The sequence below is a fragment of the Manacus vitellinus genome, unplaced genomic scaffold (assembly GCF_001715985.3).
Source record: "Manacus vitellinus isolate BGI_N305 unplaced genomic scaffold, ASM171598v3 scaffold_11_pilon, whole genome shotgun sequence".
NCBI classification, from domain to species: Eukaryota; Metazoa; Chordata; class Aves; order Passeriformes; family Pipridae; genus Manacus; species Manacus vitellinus.
In genome coordinates, this window is record NW_021938895.1 from 1,961,588 (window position 1) to 1,976,359 (window position 14,772).

The window sequence follows — 14,772 nt, forward strand, 5'->3', positions numbered from 1 at the left end:
ACTCAGATATTGGAGAACTACTCAACCACTGAAGCATAAAAGTGAGACTATCAGGTAGCTGGAACGTAAGGAGAAGTGAAATACTTTGATATCTTCTGTTCAACCATCCTGGAATTTGAGGGAGGTATCAGCACTAACCACTTGCGAGCGCGATGAAAATTTACATGCCTGCAAGGAAATACAGCTTTGTTTTATATTGCATCTGAAGAGTTTGAATTCCAGCCACAAAGTGCTCCATCCCAGAGCGTGCTGGGCGTAGAGCTTTGTCTACTGATGCCCCGAGTGCCACTCCTGGGATGGGTGGATGTGGGGTTCTCTCTGGCTTGAAGTCTGAGGAGCTCGGGGGTTGGGGTGATGGGTGTAAACAACAGAGAAGTAGAACCGATTCTGGGTGATAAGGCTGCTAATAGTAATTTCCAGCTTTCCATTTCAAATGTTCCCATGTATAATTTATGGATACGAGCCGTGCCTCGTGTTCTCTCGCTGCTCGGTGGTTGCTAAGAACAAAGTTGGCCTTCAGGAAGCATTAAAGCAAACACTCTGTATAAGGACACTGAATGTTTCTGAAGAAATGCAACAAAGAAGAAACTCCCTGTTAGGCTCTGAGAAAGGGAGACAATACATGATGCTTCTGTGTTTGATGTGGCACTTTGTTCTGTGCGCAGCGAGTGCAAGACTCCTCACCGCAGCGGGCTGGAGAAGCTGCCACGGAGCCTCATAATGAGCGTGGCAGCCTGGAAAGCTGGAAGGGAGACACAGGCTTCCTAAGTGTGGCTTCACCAGTTGTGATTGTCTTCCCCTTTTTACAGGTGGTGGCCTTAGGAGAAGTGCCCGATGGGACAGTGGTCACTGTCATGGCTGGAAACGACGAGAATTACTCTGCAGAGCTGCGAAACGCGTCTGCCGTGATGAAGAACCAGGTGGCCAGATTTAATGACTTACGATTTGTGGGCAGAAGTGGAAGAGGTAGGCCACTGCCTTTTATGTGTCCATAATGAAGTGAAAAACAATGTCTGGACGTCAGGCTTACTCTGCAATGAAATACTGATTAATCCATAAATCCATTGTTCATAGAGTCATTGAAAAGTGTGGGTTGTAAGGGTGACCTTAAAGGTCATCTAGTTCCAACCCTCTGCCATGGGCAGGGACACCTTCCACTAGATCAGGTTGTTCAGGTCGTCAGCCTTTCATTTGGAGGGGCAAACACGTGTTTTGGTGGCAAACTTCAGCATTTTCACAAAGTAAGTTAAGAGTTTTCTTCAGTTTTTCTGACTACTCATGTCTCTGTGGTCTTTTATCAGACACAGGTTTTGAAAAATGATTCACAGAGTACCCGCTTTCCTGTTTTAATCACACAGGAAGGGTGGAAGGAGAAGGGCATATGTGTGATCTGGGTTATGTGGAGTCAAAAAGTGTATCTCAGTCCGTGGCAGTGAGAGGTGGAGAATTCCCTTTAGCAGTAAAGCTGCTTCTGAAGTTGTTGTAGAAGACTTGTAATTAGGGGGATTTTGCATATCACATGTGCTATAGGTTGTATTCTTTAAGGACTTAGGTCTTTCAAGGCTTAACAGCTATTGGTGGAAAATTTACTAGTGACTTCTCTGCCCTTTATGATCAAACTGCTGATAACCTGTGAAAATCACCCCTGTGAAAATCTTTTTAGTAAGCTGGTTGGGTTTTTATGAATTGCTGGTAAGTTTGGGCTTGAACTCAATGTTAACTTTAGTTTATATGACATGGTAACTTCCAATTTTATTTTTTTCCTGAAGTTGTAGAGTGCTGTCATTGTCTTCCAGCTGTTTAGGAGCTTCCTATAATCTGGAAAGGGCACTGTACTTACAGAAAGCCTTTGTAATCATTGCAAGTTTGCAAGAATTCCTCTTTAAGGGTCTCATGGCTGCTTTCAAACTTCAGGTAGTGATTGAAAGGATATCTTGAAGGAAGCTGGCACTGCAGTTCTTACTGCATGAATCTTCAGAATGTTTGGTTGTATCAGTCATTGTTTCAACCTACAATTTTTTTTTCCTTTATGTATTTGAAGTAATTATTCATTTTTCTAAACTAGCCCTGCATGGGGCAAACCAAAGCAACAGAAGCAGAACAATTATGCTAGGAAATTAGCAATAAAGCTAATTTTACAGTAATATTCCTTAGAAAGCAGTTGCAATTCATCTTATAGAAGGAACGAATTTTTTTCCAAAAAGAAATTAAACATGTGACAGAGGCCCAGATAGTCTAAATCTGTCAGCACATTTTTACAAGCATTTTGTGAGAGTGAGTCCATAAGCATGGCTTACAGTGACTATTCTTTATTTTAGTGGCCTGGCCCAAAATTCTCTTTATCATTTTAAAACTTGCAAAGTATTGGTAATAAAGAATAACTTGAAAGACAGAATAACTTTTGCAACAGTAATGGAGTATAAATACAGAGTTTATTCCCCTTGTGAACAAGGAGTTATCTATCTCTTCCATTTGTCTTCCTTTCTTTTAGAAAAACAGTTTACTTTGTTATTCTGCTGATGGACTAGGTTTGAAAGTTCTCTGGCTCCATCTCTACTGCTGCCTTACAGCAGAAGTTCAGTGGTGTATCAGTTTTTCAGTAGTGCTGAAAAAGGACAGAAATGTGATGTACTACCTCTGATCTGTGAATTTAATTTCAAACCCACGATATATACTTTTTATTAAAGCATAGGAAATTAAATAAAGACCTAAAGCCTCCATAGATACAGCTACAGACACAAACACAAACCTCCTAAAATTTGGTTCCAGTAGTTTAATTTATATTTTTATCTAGCAGACTTGGAATAGACTTTCTCTCTGATCAATCTGGGTAGAATCTATGGAAAAGTGATAGTGTACTTTTCAAACCCTCAACATATTTATTTAAGAGACTTCAAAGAAAAACAAAGGGTGTGCACTGTTTTACTATATTGGCTTTCTGAGTTTTGGCCAGTTTCCCAAATAGCAATTTTTATATTTAAAAAAAAAAAAAAAAAAAAAAAATTAAAAAAAAAAAAAAGGAAGAAAAAAGACAGACTTAACTGCTTGCAGACTTTTCACGCATGGAAGATGAAGAAAGCTTCTTTTGATGAAGTGTAATTATGTCCAAACAGAGCTGACCCCCTCCCCCTATATTTCTTATGATCTTAACGGAAGAAAGTAGGGCTTTTCCTTTGAAGCAGCCGGGACTCGGTGGAGGATCTGAAATGCTGCATTCTGCTGCCAGAGGCAGGATGGAGAAATTGGTCCAGACTTGTCTTCCAGACTTAGAACGCAGAGGGGGAGAAGGAGAGAGAGAGAGAGAGAGAAGGAGAGAAGGAGAAAGAGTTATCATTAATGATAGATTTTTAGAACTCTGCTTAAAATACCAGGAAAAGAAAGCAGTGGTTGCAAACAGAAGTGAGAAAGCTCCTTACATAGACAAATATCGGTAAACACAAGTCTTGAAGCAGAACAGGAAAAAATAAAGTAATAAAGAAATCCTTTTCTGGTGGCAAGAAACTAATCCACACCTGTTCCTGACTTCAGATTTACATCTTTCTAAGCAACTCGTGCTTTGATCTCTGTATCTCTAAATTTGATTGTGAAGTCTGAATCATCAACTTACCACTTCACCTCCCCTCCCACGTTTTTACTTGCTTCCCATGGCTCAATGGAGAAACTCGATTTTTATACATATTTATGTTGCTTGCCTGACAGAAGCTTCACGTTTCTGTTTGTATAATTTCTCCTAAACGCCATTTTTGGATTCATAAGAATAAGTAAACCAGAGTGTTTGATGCAAATGCAGCAGTTGTTGTATGTGGTTTTCAGGCAGTAGCTCACTTTTACAAGCCTGATCCACAGCGCATAGAAGAAAGAATTCCTGTCTTCAATAAGCAAAGGATCATAACCTTAATTTTGTTGTGTCCCGATACTTTAATCACATTAGCATCTAACTGAAAAAATATGCAACACGCACACACAGGCTGCTGAGTCTCCTTTCAAGATCATTTCTGGGGTTTGCCTTGTGCTTCAGCATATGTCCATCTCGTCCTCCTCTGTGTCAGCTCAGCTCACATGTGTGAATAACAAAGAATGCACAGTTTAGACACACTGAAGCAATAGTGCCAGATGACTGCTTGGCTGGGGAATTTAATAAAAGAGAACTACAATTAGTCTTCAGCCTCTGAAAGTGGATAGTTGAAGTGACTAAGGGCAATAAAGAAAGGTGATAAAAAGTGCATTAAAGGATTTTGTAGCTGAGGAGGGATATCTGTGAAATAGCTGTGGAAGGCATCAGCATCACTGAAACAGTGAAGAACAGTAAAAATTTATTTCATTCTTAGTCCTGTAATATGTAAATCATCTCTTGAAAGCTCTGGAGTGTGCTGGCAGGGCTGTGCAGCTCCCCACAATGAAGTGCTCTGTGGTTTATGGAGTGTGAGGGGGCTTCGTCGGTGTTACTACATCCATGCTTTGGTTTGGTAAAATACTAGTTAGGGAACAAAACCAGATTCTCTTTCAAATTAGCTGCTCACCTCTTCAGCTTAGGCTGGCTAAGAGGTGACAGTTCAGAAATTCTCACTGTTGAGGTCCAAACTCCTCAAATTAAGAAACTCATTTTTAATGGCCACTGTAACCTGTTGAGTTATATTTAGTATAGAAAACCTTGCAGTGCTTTTCTACAGAATGATTTTACAGCATCTTACAAATAGTATATTTTGTTGAGTTAATTCTTTCTGTCATGATAGACTTTTGTATGGATTTGGCATATAAAGGGAATGGTAGCATGGAAGGCCAAATTCTTCATTCAAAGGTATATGGAAATGCCTCTTTAGTATCTTTGTTACCAATAATATTCTACTGATTTTCCAGAGGTAGCTGTAATCTGAATGTCATCAGCATAAAATTTAATGGTCAGAACTTTTTGACATGATAAGCTAGTGTCAAAGGAAGCCTTAAACCTGTACCTAGAGAATTATATATGTCCAAGCAGTAGGCTGAATTCATCCTTGGAGAGGGATAAAAGGCACAGACTCTCCTCAGCCCTAAACAAGCAGGCATGGAGGAACTGTGTGCTTGAGCAGGGCTGTTGCTGCCCACACATCCACCATAGGAGGGTAGGACACACAGTCACCTCTGGGACAGCAGGTGGGCGAGACTGGACAAAGACTGGACATCCTACACACACCTAACTCTCCTCCTGTGATGATCTGAGAAATAATCCCTTTCCCAGTGAAACTGGGGAAAACCACCTTCAGCTCTGGCCACTGGACAAAGTTCAGACTCCTGAGATTTTTGCACATTTCAACTGAAAAAGAGCAGGGTTAGATTAGATATGAGAAAGAAATTCTTCCCTGTGAGTGTGGCAAGAACACAGGAACAGGTTGCCCAGAGAAGCTGTGGCTGCCCCATTCCTGGAAGTGTTCAGGACCAGGCTGGATGGGGCTTGGAGCAACGTGGTCTAGTGGAAGGTGTCCCTGTCCATGGCAGGGGGGTTGCAACTAAATGATCTTTAAGATGCCTTCCAACCCAAACCATTCCAAAATACTGTTATTTTCTGGGGTCCTGACCATCCCTCTAACCTGCATCTCCCAGAGAGTTGGGCACAGCTGGAGCACAGCTTCACCTGGAAAATCATTTTACTCTAAATGACAGTTATGTTTCCTTTAAAAAAAATTCCATGTCACATTCTAGTTCCCGAAAATTATAGCCAAGACAGTTTGAAGTTGCACTCCTGATAATAAATGATGCATGTCCCAGGCAGGTTTGGGGGATATACGACTTGGACCAGAAAGAAAGACCAATTACTAGATTTGACAGCCAAAGCTCTGTTCTGTATTATGCCTTATATATAAGCTGTTCTGTATTAGGCTTGAAAAAACTGCATTAAGTTTGCACTGTTACATATCGTTTAAGATCTGTGCCTTGATTGAATGCCTTCAGAGTTCAGCAAGAGGAAAAGCCTTAGCAACAAAAATGCACAAATACACCCAGGGAAGGGGAGGGGGGGGTGGGAGGGGAAAGAGTTTTAAGTGTCTGGTAAAGTAGCAGCTTAAATGAGCATGAAGGCCAAAGATTGCTGACTGTTTTATTGAGTCACTGTTGTACGCCCACCTTTTCCTGTCTTGAAACAGTTTTCAGTTTTGACTATCTGACATGACTAACCGTTGCATATCTAACAGATTACAACTGTCAGTGAGTCTCCCAAACAGGGGCCAGCGCCTGTGAGAATGTGTGCTCAGACGCAGGCAGCTCCCTTTATTTATTTCTTTTTAACGTTTTCATTCAGTTAAGAGTCTGTGGATGATCTTGTGCAATCCCTGCCTGAATTCGAGCTTTGTAAAGTTAAAAAAAACCCGAAAACCAACAATGCAGACTGACGATAGTAACGTACGTGCACACAGACATTTCTCACCCTCACGGGAAAGCTGGGGGCTTTCTTAGGATTTCATGGATGGAATATATATAGGGAAAAAAAGGTGTGTTCCAGTAATAATGATATCATCATATTAGCCCTGGCATATGAAGGACAGGAGACACTGATTCGCTGTTAAAATATCTCCCAGGAGGAAAATATATTCTTTCCTCATCTTATTGTAGTCAAGTCAAACAAATGAAATGATAAAACTGTGTGAAGTAAATAACATGTGGTCACATTCTGCTCTCTGTCACACAGCTGCGAAACTGGAGTAAATTTTTAAATTATCTGACTTGCTTTGGATTTACACCACTTTCAATACAGCAAAGAATTTGGCTTGTCCTCAGCAGTGAATCACTTTTGTTCTGTCATTGTATGATGACCCATTATTAAATAAGAAACATTTAGATTGTCAACACATGGACGTATTCTTGACATAGAGTAAAACTGAAGGGGAGGAAAACTCCTATGGTCAGTTATGTTTTTAATTTTCACGATTGTGGTAACGACAGGGAATAATTTTAAGCGTCTCTGATTCTTTACTGAACATGCATGTGACTGTTTTCATGTTGTAATCACTCATTCCTTGTTGTTTTTTTCCCTTTGTAGGGAAGAGCTTTACTTTGACAATAACTGTCCTGACAAATCCCCCCCAAGTCGCTACATACCACAGAGCTATAAAGGTTACAGTGGATGGGCCAAGAGAGCCTAGAAGTGAGTATTATATTCTTGTTTTCTCTCTTATGTCTGCTTAATTTTGCTTAACAGAGACCCATAAATGAAATACGTATATCTTTGTCAGACTTTGGTTCTTGCTCAGCAAAATATGCGAGTGCATGCTTAATTTGGAGTCTATTGGACCACACACATACTTGCATTAAACACACACTTAAGTGCTTGGCTGAATTTGGGCAATCCCAAACCTGATTCTCATTCACATCAAGGTCTTGATACATTATCTGCCAGTGCAAATGAGAACTAAACCCACTGTATTTGTATGTAATCTGATTTAGGCATAATAGATACAATCCTGCAACGTGCTGGATTCCCTGAACTCCTGTAAGCTTCCAAGTGAAAACATTTAGAACAAAACAGGAGCCTGATCTTTCAGGATCAATCCTAGTGCAGAGAGAAAATATATAATATAGTGCCTTTTTGTTTGCCCTTAAATTCTTTTACCATCAGATAATTAATGCACCTGGTTAATCTCATCATACCTGAAATTGGTTTTCAGCTATGGACTCATCGTAGACCCTGAGGGGCCAAAGAAAGATAAAAAAAAAGGCAGTGCATCAGCATGGTCTTTGTTTCTTATTTGTACACAGAAAGTTTATTTTATTTAAACATGGTCCAACAGATTTTCACTTAGCAGATTTATCTCATAGCCTTGCAAACTTACTAAGAACATATTTGCAATGATTTGTCTATTTTGCAATGGCTGTATTTTTATGACAATTGTGTTTTGTCATGTTTGAGCAGTTTTATGGGTAGCACTTATTTTTAGATGCAGTCAAGCCTGGTTAATCCATCAGGATTTATCTGGCTGTCTCTCTGTCTAGCACATTTAGCTGGTAACTGATCCCACATCTTATGGGTATCACTGATGAGCCAGTTCTGGAGTTTTTTCTTAATCTGACTAGAATGACTCTTTCTAAATTGATTGGATTAATCAGGTATAGCGTTATTTAAATTACACTTAGAGATTAAGAATTATTTGATGAATAACCACATTAAAAGCATCCCTATAATGGAAGCATCTCAAATAATTATTTTACCTTTGATCTGCACATACAAACGAGACCTTCAAGGAGCTTTCATGGTGTTTTGTTTAAAATACCACAAAGACAGAAGTAGAAAGACGTAGACAGAATTCATGCAGTTAAGTGTTTCTCGTGCTAATACACACTGCAGCGTCACCTCCTCTTTCATAGAGACAGGACTGAAATGCCTCCTGTAAGAACTGCCCAGGCTGTAGAGTTTCGTCTTGAATAACAGCTAAGAAAAAGCAAGTAGCTATGAAAAAATGTCATTACGTAGATCCTTGTGTTGCTACCTGCTCACAGCTGAGGTGTCCGGATGTCACAGAAGGGGGATTTTCGTTCTGTCTTCTCTCCGAGCTGAATCAGTTCCCATTTTCAGTTTTCACTTGCAGTTGTTGCTCTGTGTAGCTTCCTTGGGGGACACTGGAGAAGCTGCATTCATGGAGTGAAAAGCGGGGAATAAGTTATTTAGCAGTTCTCATTTGGAGGCTGCTTCCATGTAGGAGGCACTACAAAAGAGGTGGTCTCCCAGCAGAGGACAAAACCACTATGAAAGAGCAGAGAGGTTTGAAAGTGGTGTGGAGAGTAGCGTGGATTAACCTGTGTAGCACAGGAAGGGAACCTGCTGGCATGGGGACTGAGTGTTCTGGTGATCAGTGGATTGAAAGAGAGGCTGTGTCCAAAGAACTTACTAAGACAAGAGCTCCAAGTTCTACTATAGTTTTTTAGTTTACACCTGAAAGGCCTCTGTACATGATACCTGTTGCTGTTCCCATTGAATAGCTGAACCTAGCAATGCTCAGTAACTGAGTTAGTGCCTTTCTTATATTTTTTCTTTTTTTTTTTTTTAATTTGTAAGAAAGTAAATTTTGAGCTTGAGTGTCCATTTGAATCTTAATGTTTCAGCAAAATACTTAGTGGAGCTCTACTCTAGAGTCAGTTGGATTCTGCAGCTTCTGTCACTGCAGTCTGATACTTTCAAGGCTATGACAACTCCAGAATGATTCGTTATCAAACTTGAATTTGTAGGTAAAGAGTAGCTCCAGCGAGCTGTGGGAGTTTGACCAAAGTTCTACTTCCTTCTTAGAGCCCCTGCATTTCTGTAGATTTATTACTGTTTGGTAATAACCATTTGAGGAGCGTATCTGGCATTTATGTTGCTTAAGGAAAATTAGGTGGTTGGGGGCAATAAGGAATTCAAGGAGTGGCTCTGATAGCAAAAATGTTTGTCTTAACAAACTATGTATCGGTAAATAGTGCCCCTCTCTGCCAGGATCTGTATTTCACTTCAACATCTCAAGCATGTTATCCTAGTTTTCCTCTCTCTGGCAGCTCCACCAGAGCTGTCACATCACAAACAACTTTTTTCTTAATATACACATCTGGCGTTGGCAGTTGGAGCAACTTCATAAGAGCACATGATCATCATTCATTACAAGATTAAAAAGTACCCCATGGCATCATTGATGTTTTTTAACTTTGATCTTTTGCAGTTGTGATTCATCTCAGTTATAAAACTTCCCTTTAAAGGAACACAACCGATGACTTATTAGAACCTTCATTCTAAGGAGCGTAAACATAAAATTATGCACATCTTTACAAAATGTCATTTACTCTGTTGCCAGCTTATCATTTTAAGACATGACATCATGCTTTAGATCGTGAATTTGTAAGGCTTGTTTATAGGCAAGGCACCCTGACCTTCTCTTGGCAAGTTGACTTGAGTGAACGAATGCTGCGAGATTCCCAGCAGCAGTAGGAGTAGCAGCAATGCCATGACAGATATCACAGTCATTTAGAGCCTCACTTCAAGAGTGCTGAACAGTCGTGGCATGCAGGGACTCCGGTTGGTGTTTTGGATGCTCAGCACTTCAGAAAGTTGGGTTCTTAAATGTAAGTGCCATTTAGTCGTATTAAACATCTGCTTGTAGAAGCTTGCTGCCTTGCCTCTCTGTTATTATTTTAAAATATTTTAATAGAGACAGTGATGCCAGGTTGCTCTGTTAGGAAAACTTGCCCATTTCTATATGAGAAAAGGTCTTCTGATGATTTTTTTTCTTAGAAAACATTTATTTAATTTTACTTAAATCTCTTCCAGTCTATCTAGATTACTATCCAGGGACATCTACTGTGTTGCACAGTCTCTGTGCTGGACTGAGGCAGAGCATTGCGCTCTGAGTGACGGAGTCTAGAGACAGGGTTGTATAAGATCTTTGGGAATCATTAGGAAATCCTGCAGATATTTTTCTCTCCTCATATCCAGGATAAAACCTCTGCCATATGCACATCTTAGCCAGCAGAGCTGCCTTCCAGCTGGGAGGGCTGAAAGAAGTTTTCCGGAGAAGTTGTCATGAGGTCATAACTGACGGACAGATAGCCAGAGATTACTGTAAAGGAAGTAAAGGAAGAAAAAACCCAGAACGAAAAACCACCTAAAATCTTTACCTAAGACACCCTTTAATGCCTTTGTCTTACCTCATTACGACCACAGAAATAATGATTTGCCCTTCCATAACGAATAGGAGACACATCCTCCTTTCTGGCTGTTTTTGGGGCAAACCCAGCCAGGAGGGAAATCATGAGGAAGGAGGGAGGAGAAGTCTATATTTTTATATTTGGCCTGACTTCCAAAGGCTTTAGTTCATCTCTGATTAAAGGTAGGCTCTAAAATCACCGACCCCAATTGTCTTTATCAGTGTGAATGGAAAAGTGCTTCTGAGCTTTGAGCTGAAGCATTTCAGGGGAGAAAACTGCTCTGTTTCATTCAGCTCTCGAATATTTCTCTGCTGCCGCAGCTTGCAAGGTGCACACGTGATAAAAGGTATGAGCAAACACCACATCGCCTTTTTGTCTGTGCACGCTGCGGAAGGCAGCAAAAGCCAGCCAGGGGTTCTGCTCAGCCTCTGCATTAACTGTTTGCCTGACCCGGCTTATAAAACGCAGATAAGTGATTGAGATTTTTGAGATTCCTCGACTTAAAACCATAACAGTTTTTAGGAAGTTCTCCCTCTTTTCTTTCAAAGGCAGAGTGGGTGGAGGGATAAGTCTGGGGCGAGTGGAATGTGCTTTGGAGTAGAACAGCTTTAAATCTTTCAGTTTGCCTTCTTTTTTTTTTTTAATTTTTGTCTCTTTTTTTTTCTTCTTTTTTTTTTCTCCTTTTTTTTTTTCCTTTTCTTTGCTTTTTTCTCTCTTTTTTTTTTCTTTTTTTTTTTTTGTTGACTGCCTGTCAGGAGCTGGGCTGGTGGCCAAGCAGGAAATGACACATCGAGAGGCATTTGTGTTGTGCAACATTTTGTGGAACTGATGCAAGGATACATTGTCTGTTTACGCATTCCTCTGCTAACAGCCTGCATGGCAGTAATTTTATTCAGGGACACATGGCATGCTACAGCAAGGAGCTCGAGCCTTAACATCTCTTTATGCAGAATTATCACAGCAGTTAAAACAGGCTGTGTTGTCCCCCGTTTTGAATATTCTCTGGCTTGCCTTCAAAAACCACTGTACCAGCCCCCCCTTCCTTCCCAAGAATATATTGGTTTGACTGTGGGTTTTTTGCACTGTGGTAATTTGGGGCAGTGCAGAGAGAGTTTGCAGAACAAGAGGAAATTTTAGAGGCAGGTCCCTACTTCACGCATCTACCTCAAACTGTAAACGGAGCCGTGCCGTTTTTTTGGGCAATGCGCTGCAGACGCTGAGGGCGTCAGTTTGCATCTGCATGTGGTTTGGCACGAGGAGGTTTTTAATTAAAGTCAACGCTAAATACCCTGAGATAGGATGAACGAGTCCTGGGGTTTCATCCAAACCGAAGTTAGAAAATCTGTGGCTTGCGCTGGTGTCTTTCAGAGTGACAGATCTCTGCTGAGACCGGCTGGGTTAGCCTGGATTTATCCCGGCGGCTGTGGGAGCAGGGGAAGGCAGAGTGGGAGGTTTGGGGGTTTGCAAGTTGCTCTAAATGACTTTGTAAAGATAATGTATGTGTTATAATGCTCCTTTGTAAGAAATGAGGCAAAATGTACCAAAGAAATGTCCAGCAGGGCCATGCTACGAGGTTTAGGTTCTTTTCTGTGACCATCATTAGTGAATTTGAGAATGAGCAACAGTCCACTGCCAGGCTGGGACCTGTGCTCAGGTCCCCAGTAAGGAGGTGTAGTGTTTCTGTTTCCAGTGGTACAACACCAGGTCCTCATTGCAGTGTAAAATGCAAGTCATCATATTTTCACTCACCGTCATTTGCTGCTGGTTTATTTTTTGCAAATGTATAATTTCACAAAACTGTTCTAGCTTGGACTGGAGCTCCTGAGCATTCCCGGAGGCTGTAAGCAACTGTTATGATGATTCAGGTGTTCCCCATCAAAGGTGACAGACATTGCATATGCCAGTGGTTTAGGTTTACTTTTGAGATGAGTGTGTAACCCACAGAGCAGAGTTCCTTAAGGTTACCTCAACCAGTAGTGAGGCACTGGCATAGGTTGCCCACAGAAGCTCTGGGTGCCCCATCCTTGGAAGAGTTCAAGGCCAGGCTTGGACAGGGCTCTGGGCAAGCTGGTTTAGTGGAAGGTGTCCCTGCCCATGACAGGGAGGTTGGAACTAAAGGGTCTCTAAGGTCCCTTCCGATGCAAACCATTCTATGAATCTACAATGCATGCTACTGTAACAGGGTGATCAAGGGGCTGTTGGAATGGAACCTGCATCCCAAGGAACAGTCAGTTCTTGTTTGTTCCACCGTGGCTAGAGAGGGGTTCATGCATAAAATCTCATTGTCTGAGGAACAGACTGTGAACCAAAATAATTTCTTTTCTGGTGATCGTGACTTTTTTTCTGCTGGTGTAGTGCCTGGAGTGAGACAAAAGTGGAACCTACTTAGTTCACTCATGGCTTGAATTCATACACTGCAGTTCTGAAATCTCAACATTGTGGTGTCTCCATGGGAGGACACTGCTGCCCAGGGAGGTGACAGAGTGACCATATATTCACTGTTATGGTGAGGAGATTATGTAAAACAAATGCCCAAATCTGAGCATAAAACCATTCCTCAAGATGTCCTCACCAATAGTAATGCAGTCTTGGTTTGTATTTGTCAACAGAACATTGTCTCCATCCCACTGTAGAAGGAACACTTGCTTCCAAGCAATCTATCCCTGGTACATTTGGCATCTAAATTGGCTATCAGAGTGACTTTTTTATATTGCAGCTATTGCTGTTTGTATTCAAAGTATCTCTCCAAGCTACAAATAAAATCAGGGCCCCTCTACGTAGCTGCTTAGTTGTAAAGAGAGTTTTTATAGCTTATAGTCTCTATTCAAAATACAGATGGAGAAAGGGGTTACGACCAAACAAATGAAGTAACAGTGGAAGTGAGTTCATTCTGTATCTCCATAGGGCATGACTAAGAGGAAAGGAAAACTATTTCACAGGATCACAGAACCAACTATCTGGAAAAGACCTCTGAGATCATTGAGTCCAGCCTATGACTAAACACCAGCATGTCAGCTAGACCATGGCACTAAGTGCCACATCCAGACTTCTTAAACACCTCCAGGGACGGTGACTTTTTATAAGTCTGTGACTCTACTCCATGTGGGTACTGTGGAGGAAGATGATCTAGAAAAAAGGCATTAGAGTAGGTTTTCCCAAACTGTTTTGTTCCATCCTTTTCTCCCAAGAGAACTCTTGGACATTGTCGCTTTCAAAATGCATTTAGCTTGTTGCTACTAATAAATATCAGGATGTTTTTTCTCACACTGTAGTGTAGCACCTCTTTTGCCTCTCCCTCTACTTTCCAAAGTGGGTTGGGGAGTAGGGAACAGGGCGAATATATTTGGGAGATGCTGCATCAGGGTAGTGTAAGTGGAGTAGTTATGTAGCACTTTGCTGTGAATACCAAAGTTCTATTTAAAGTTTTTATAAAATTTATTTTTATTCTCTGTATAAACTGCTTTCTCCACTGAAACATGGTCATCCCAGACGTGAAACACAGATGCTGATTTAACCAGACAAGGAATGCAGAAGAGGAAATGAGGATGAATATCATACTTAATTGAAACTTCAGGGGAAGAAACTTAGTAATGATCTCATGCTGCAGTACGTTTGGGACACCGGAAACCTTACTCTTATGAAGAACTGGGTTCCTCAGTGCCTGTGTCTGCTCAGATCCCCCGTTACATATCTCACCTACAGTAGACCAGCTTGCTCAGCACAGTGGTGGTTCACTGTTGGCTGAGGGTGGCTTCCAGGTCTCCAAAAATTAGACTTGTAGGGTAGGTTTCCTCTCAAGGGAATGAAGAGACGCAGGCCCTTGCAGAGAGTGATTCATATGTCAAAGCTTGTCTTAGAGTGCTGTGCTTAGAAGTGCCCTTTGGAGCTCTCATCCCTTTCCATTGGTAGTAAATGGAGGCTAGATGACTAGCCTAGACTAGGCACCCTGTTTTCGAGATGGCTGGAATCAGATGAGATTATGAGATATTATAGTCCTAAAGTATACCTAATGAATGCTGTGAAGCTCAGACAGCTCCAGCTGTAAGGCAGGAGCCTGGGTAGTGACAGCAGTGCAGTCATAGGTACCAGGAGCTCAGCATGGGTGAAACCCACTGTTCATCCAACTTCTTGGGT

The 14,772-nt window shown here is 41.3% G+C and overlaps 1 protein-coding gene across 1 annotated transcript in view; it reads left to right on the top strand.

Annotated features, from left to right (window-relative positions):
- The first annotated feature begins 354 nt into the window (after positions 1-354).
- RUNX2 (RUNX family transcription factor 2) overlaps positions 355-14,772 on the top strand; it is an 83,979-nt gene continuing 69,561 nt past the window's right edge. Inside the window, exons 1-3 of the mRNA XM_029965765.1 lie at positions 355-360; positions 810-966; positions 7,013-7,117. Of these exons, the coding sequence (XP_029821625.1) occupies positions 355-360; positions 810-966; positions 7,013-7,117 (268 nt within the window). The remainder of the gene's footprint in view (positions 361-809; positions 967-7,012; positions 7,118-14,772) is intronic.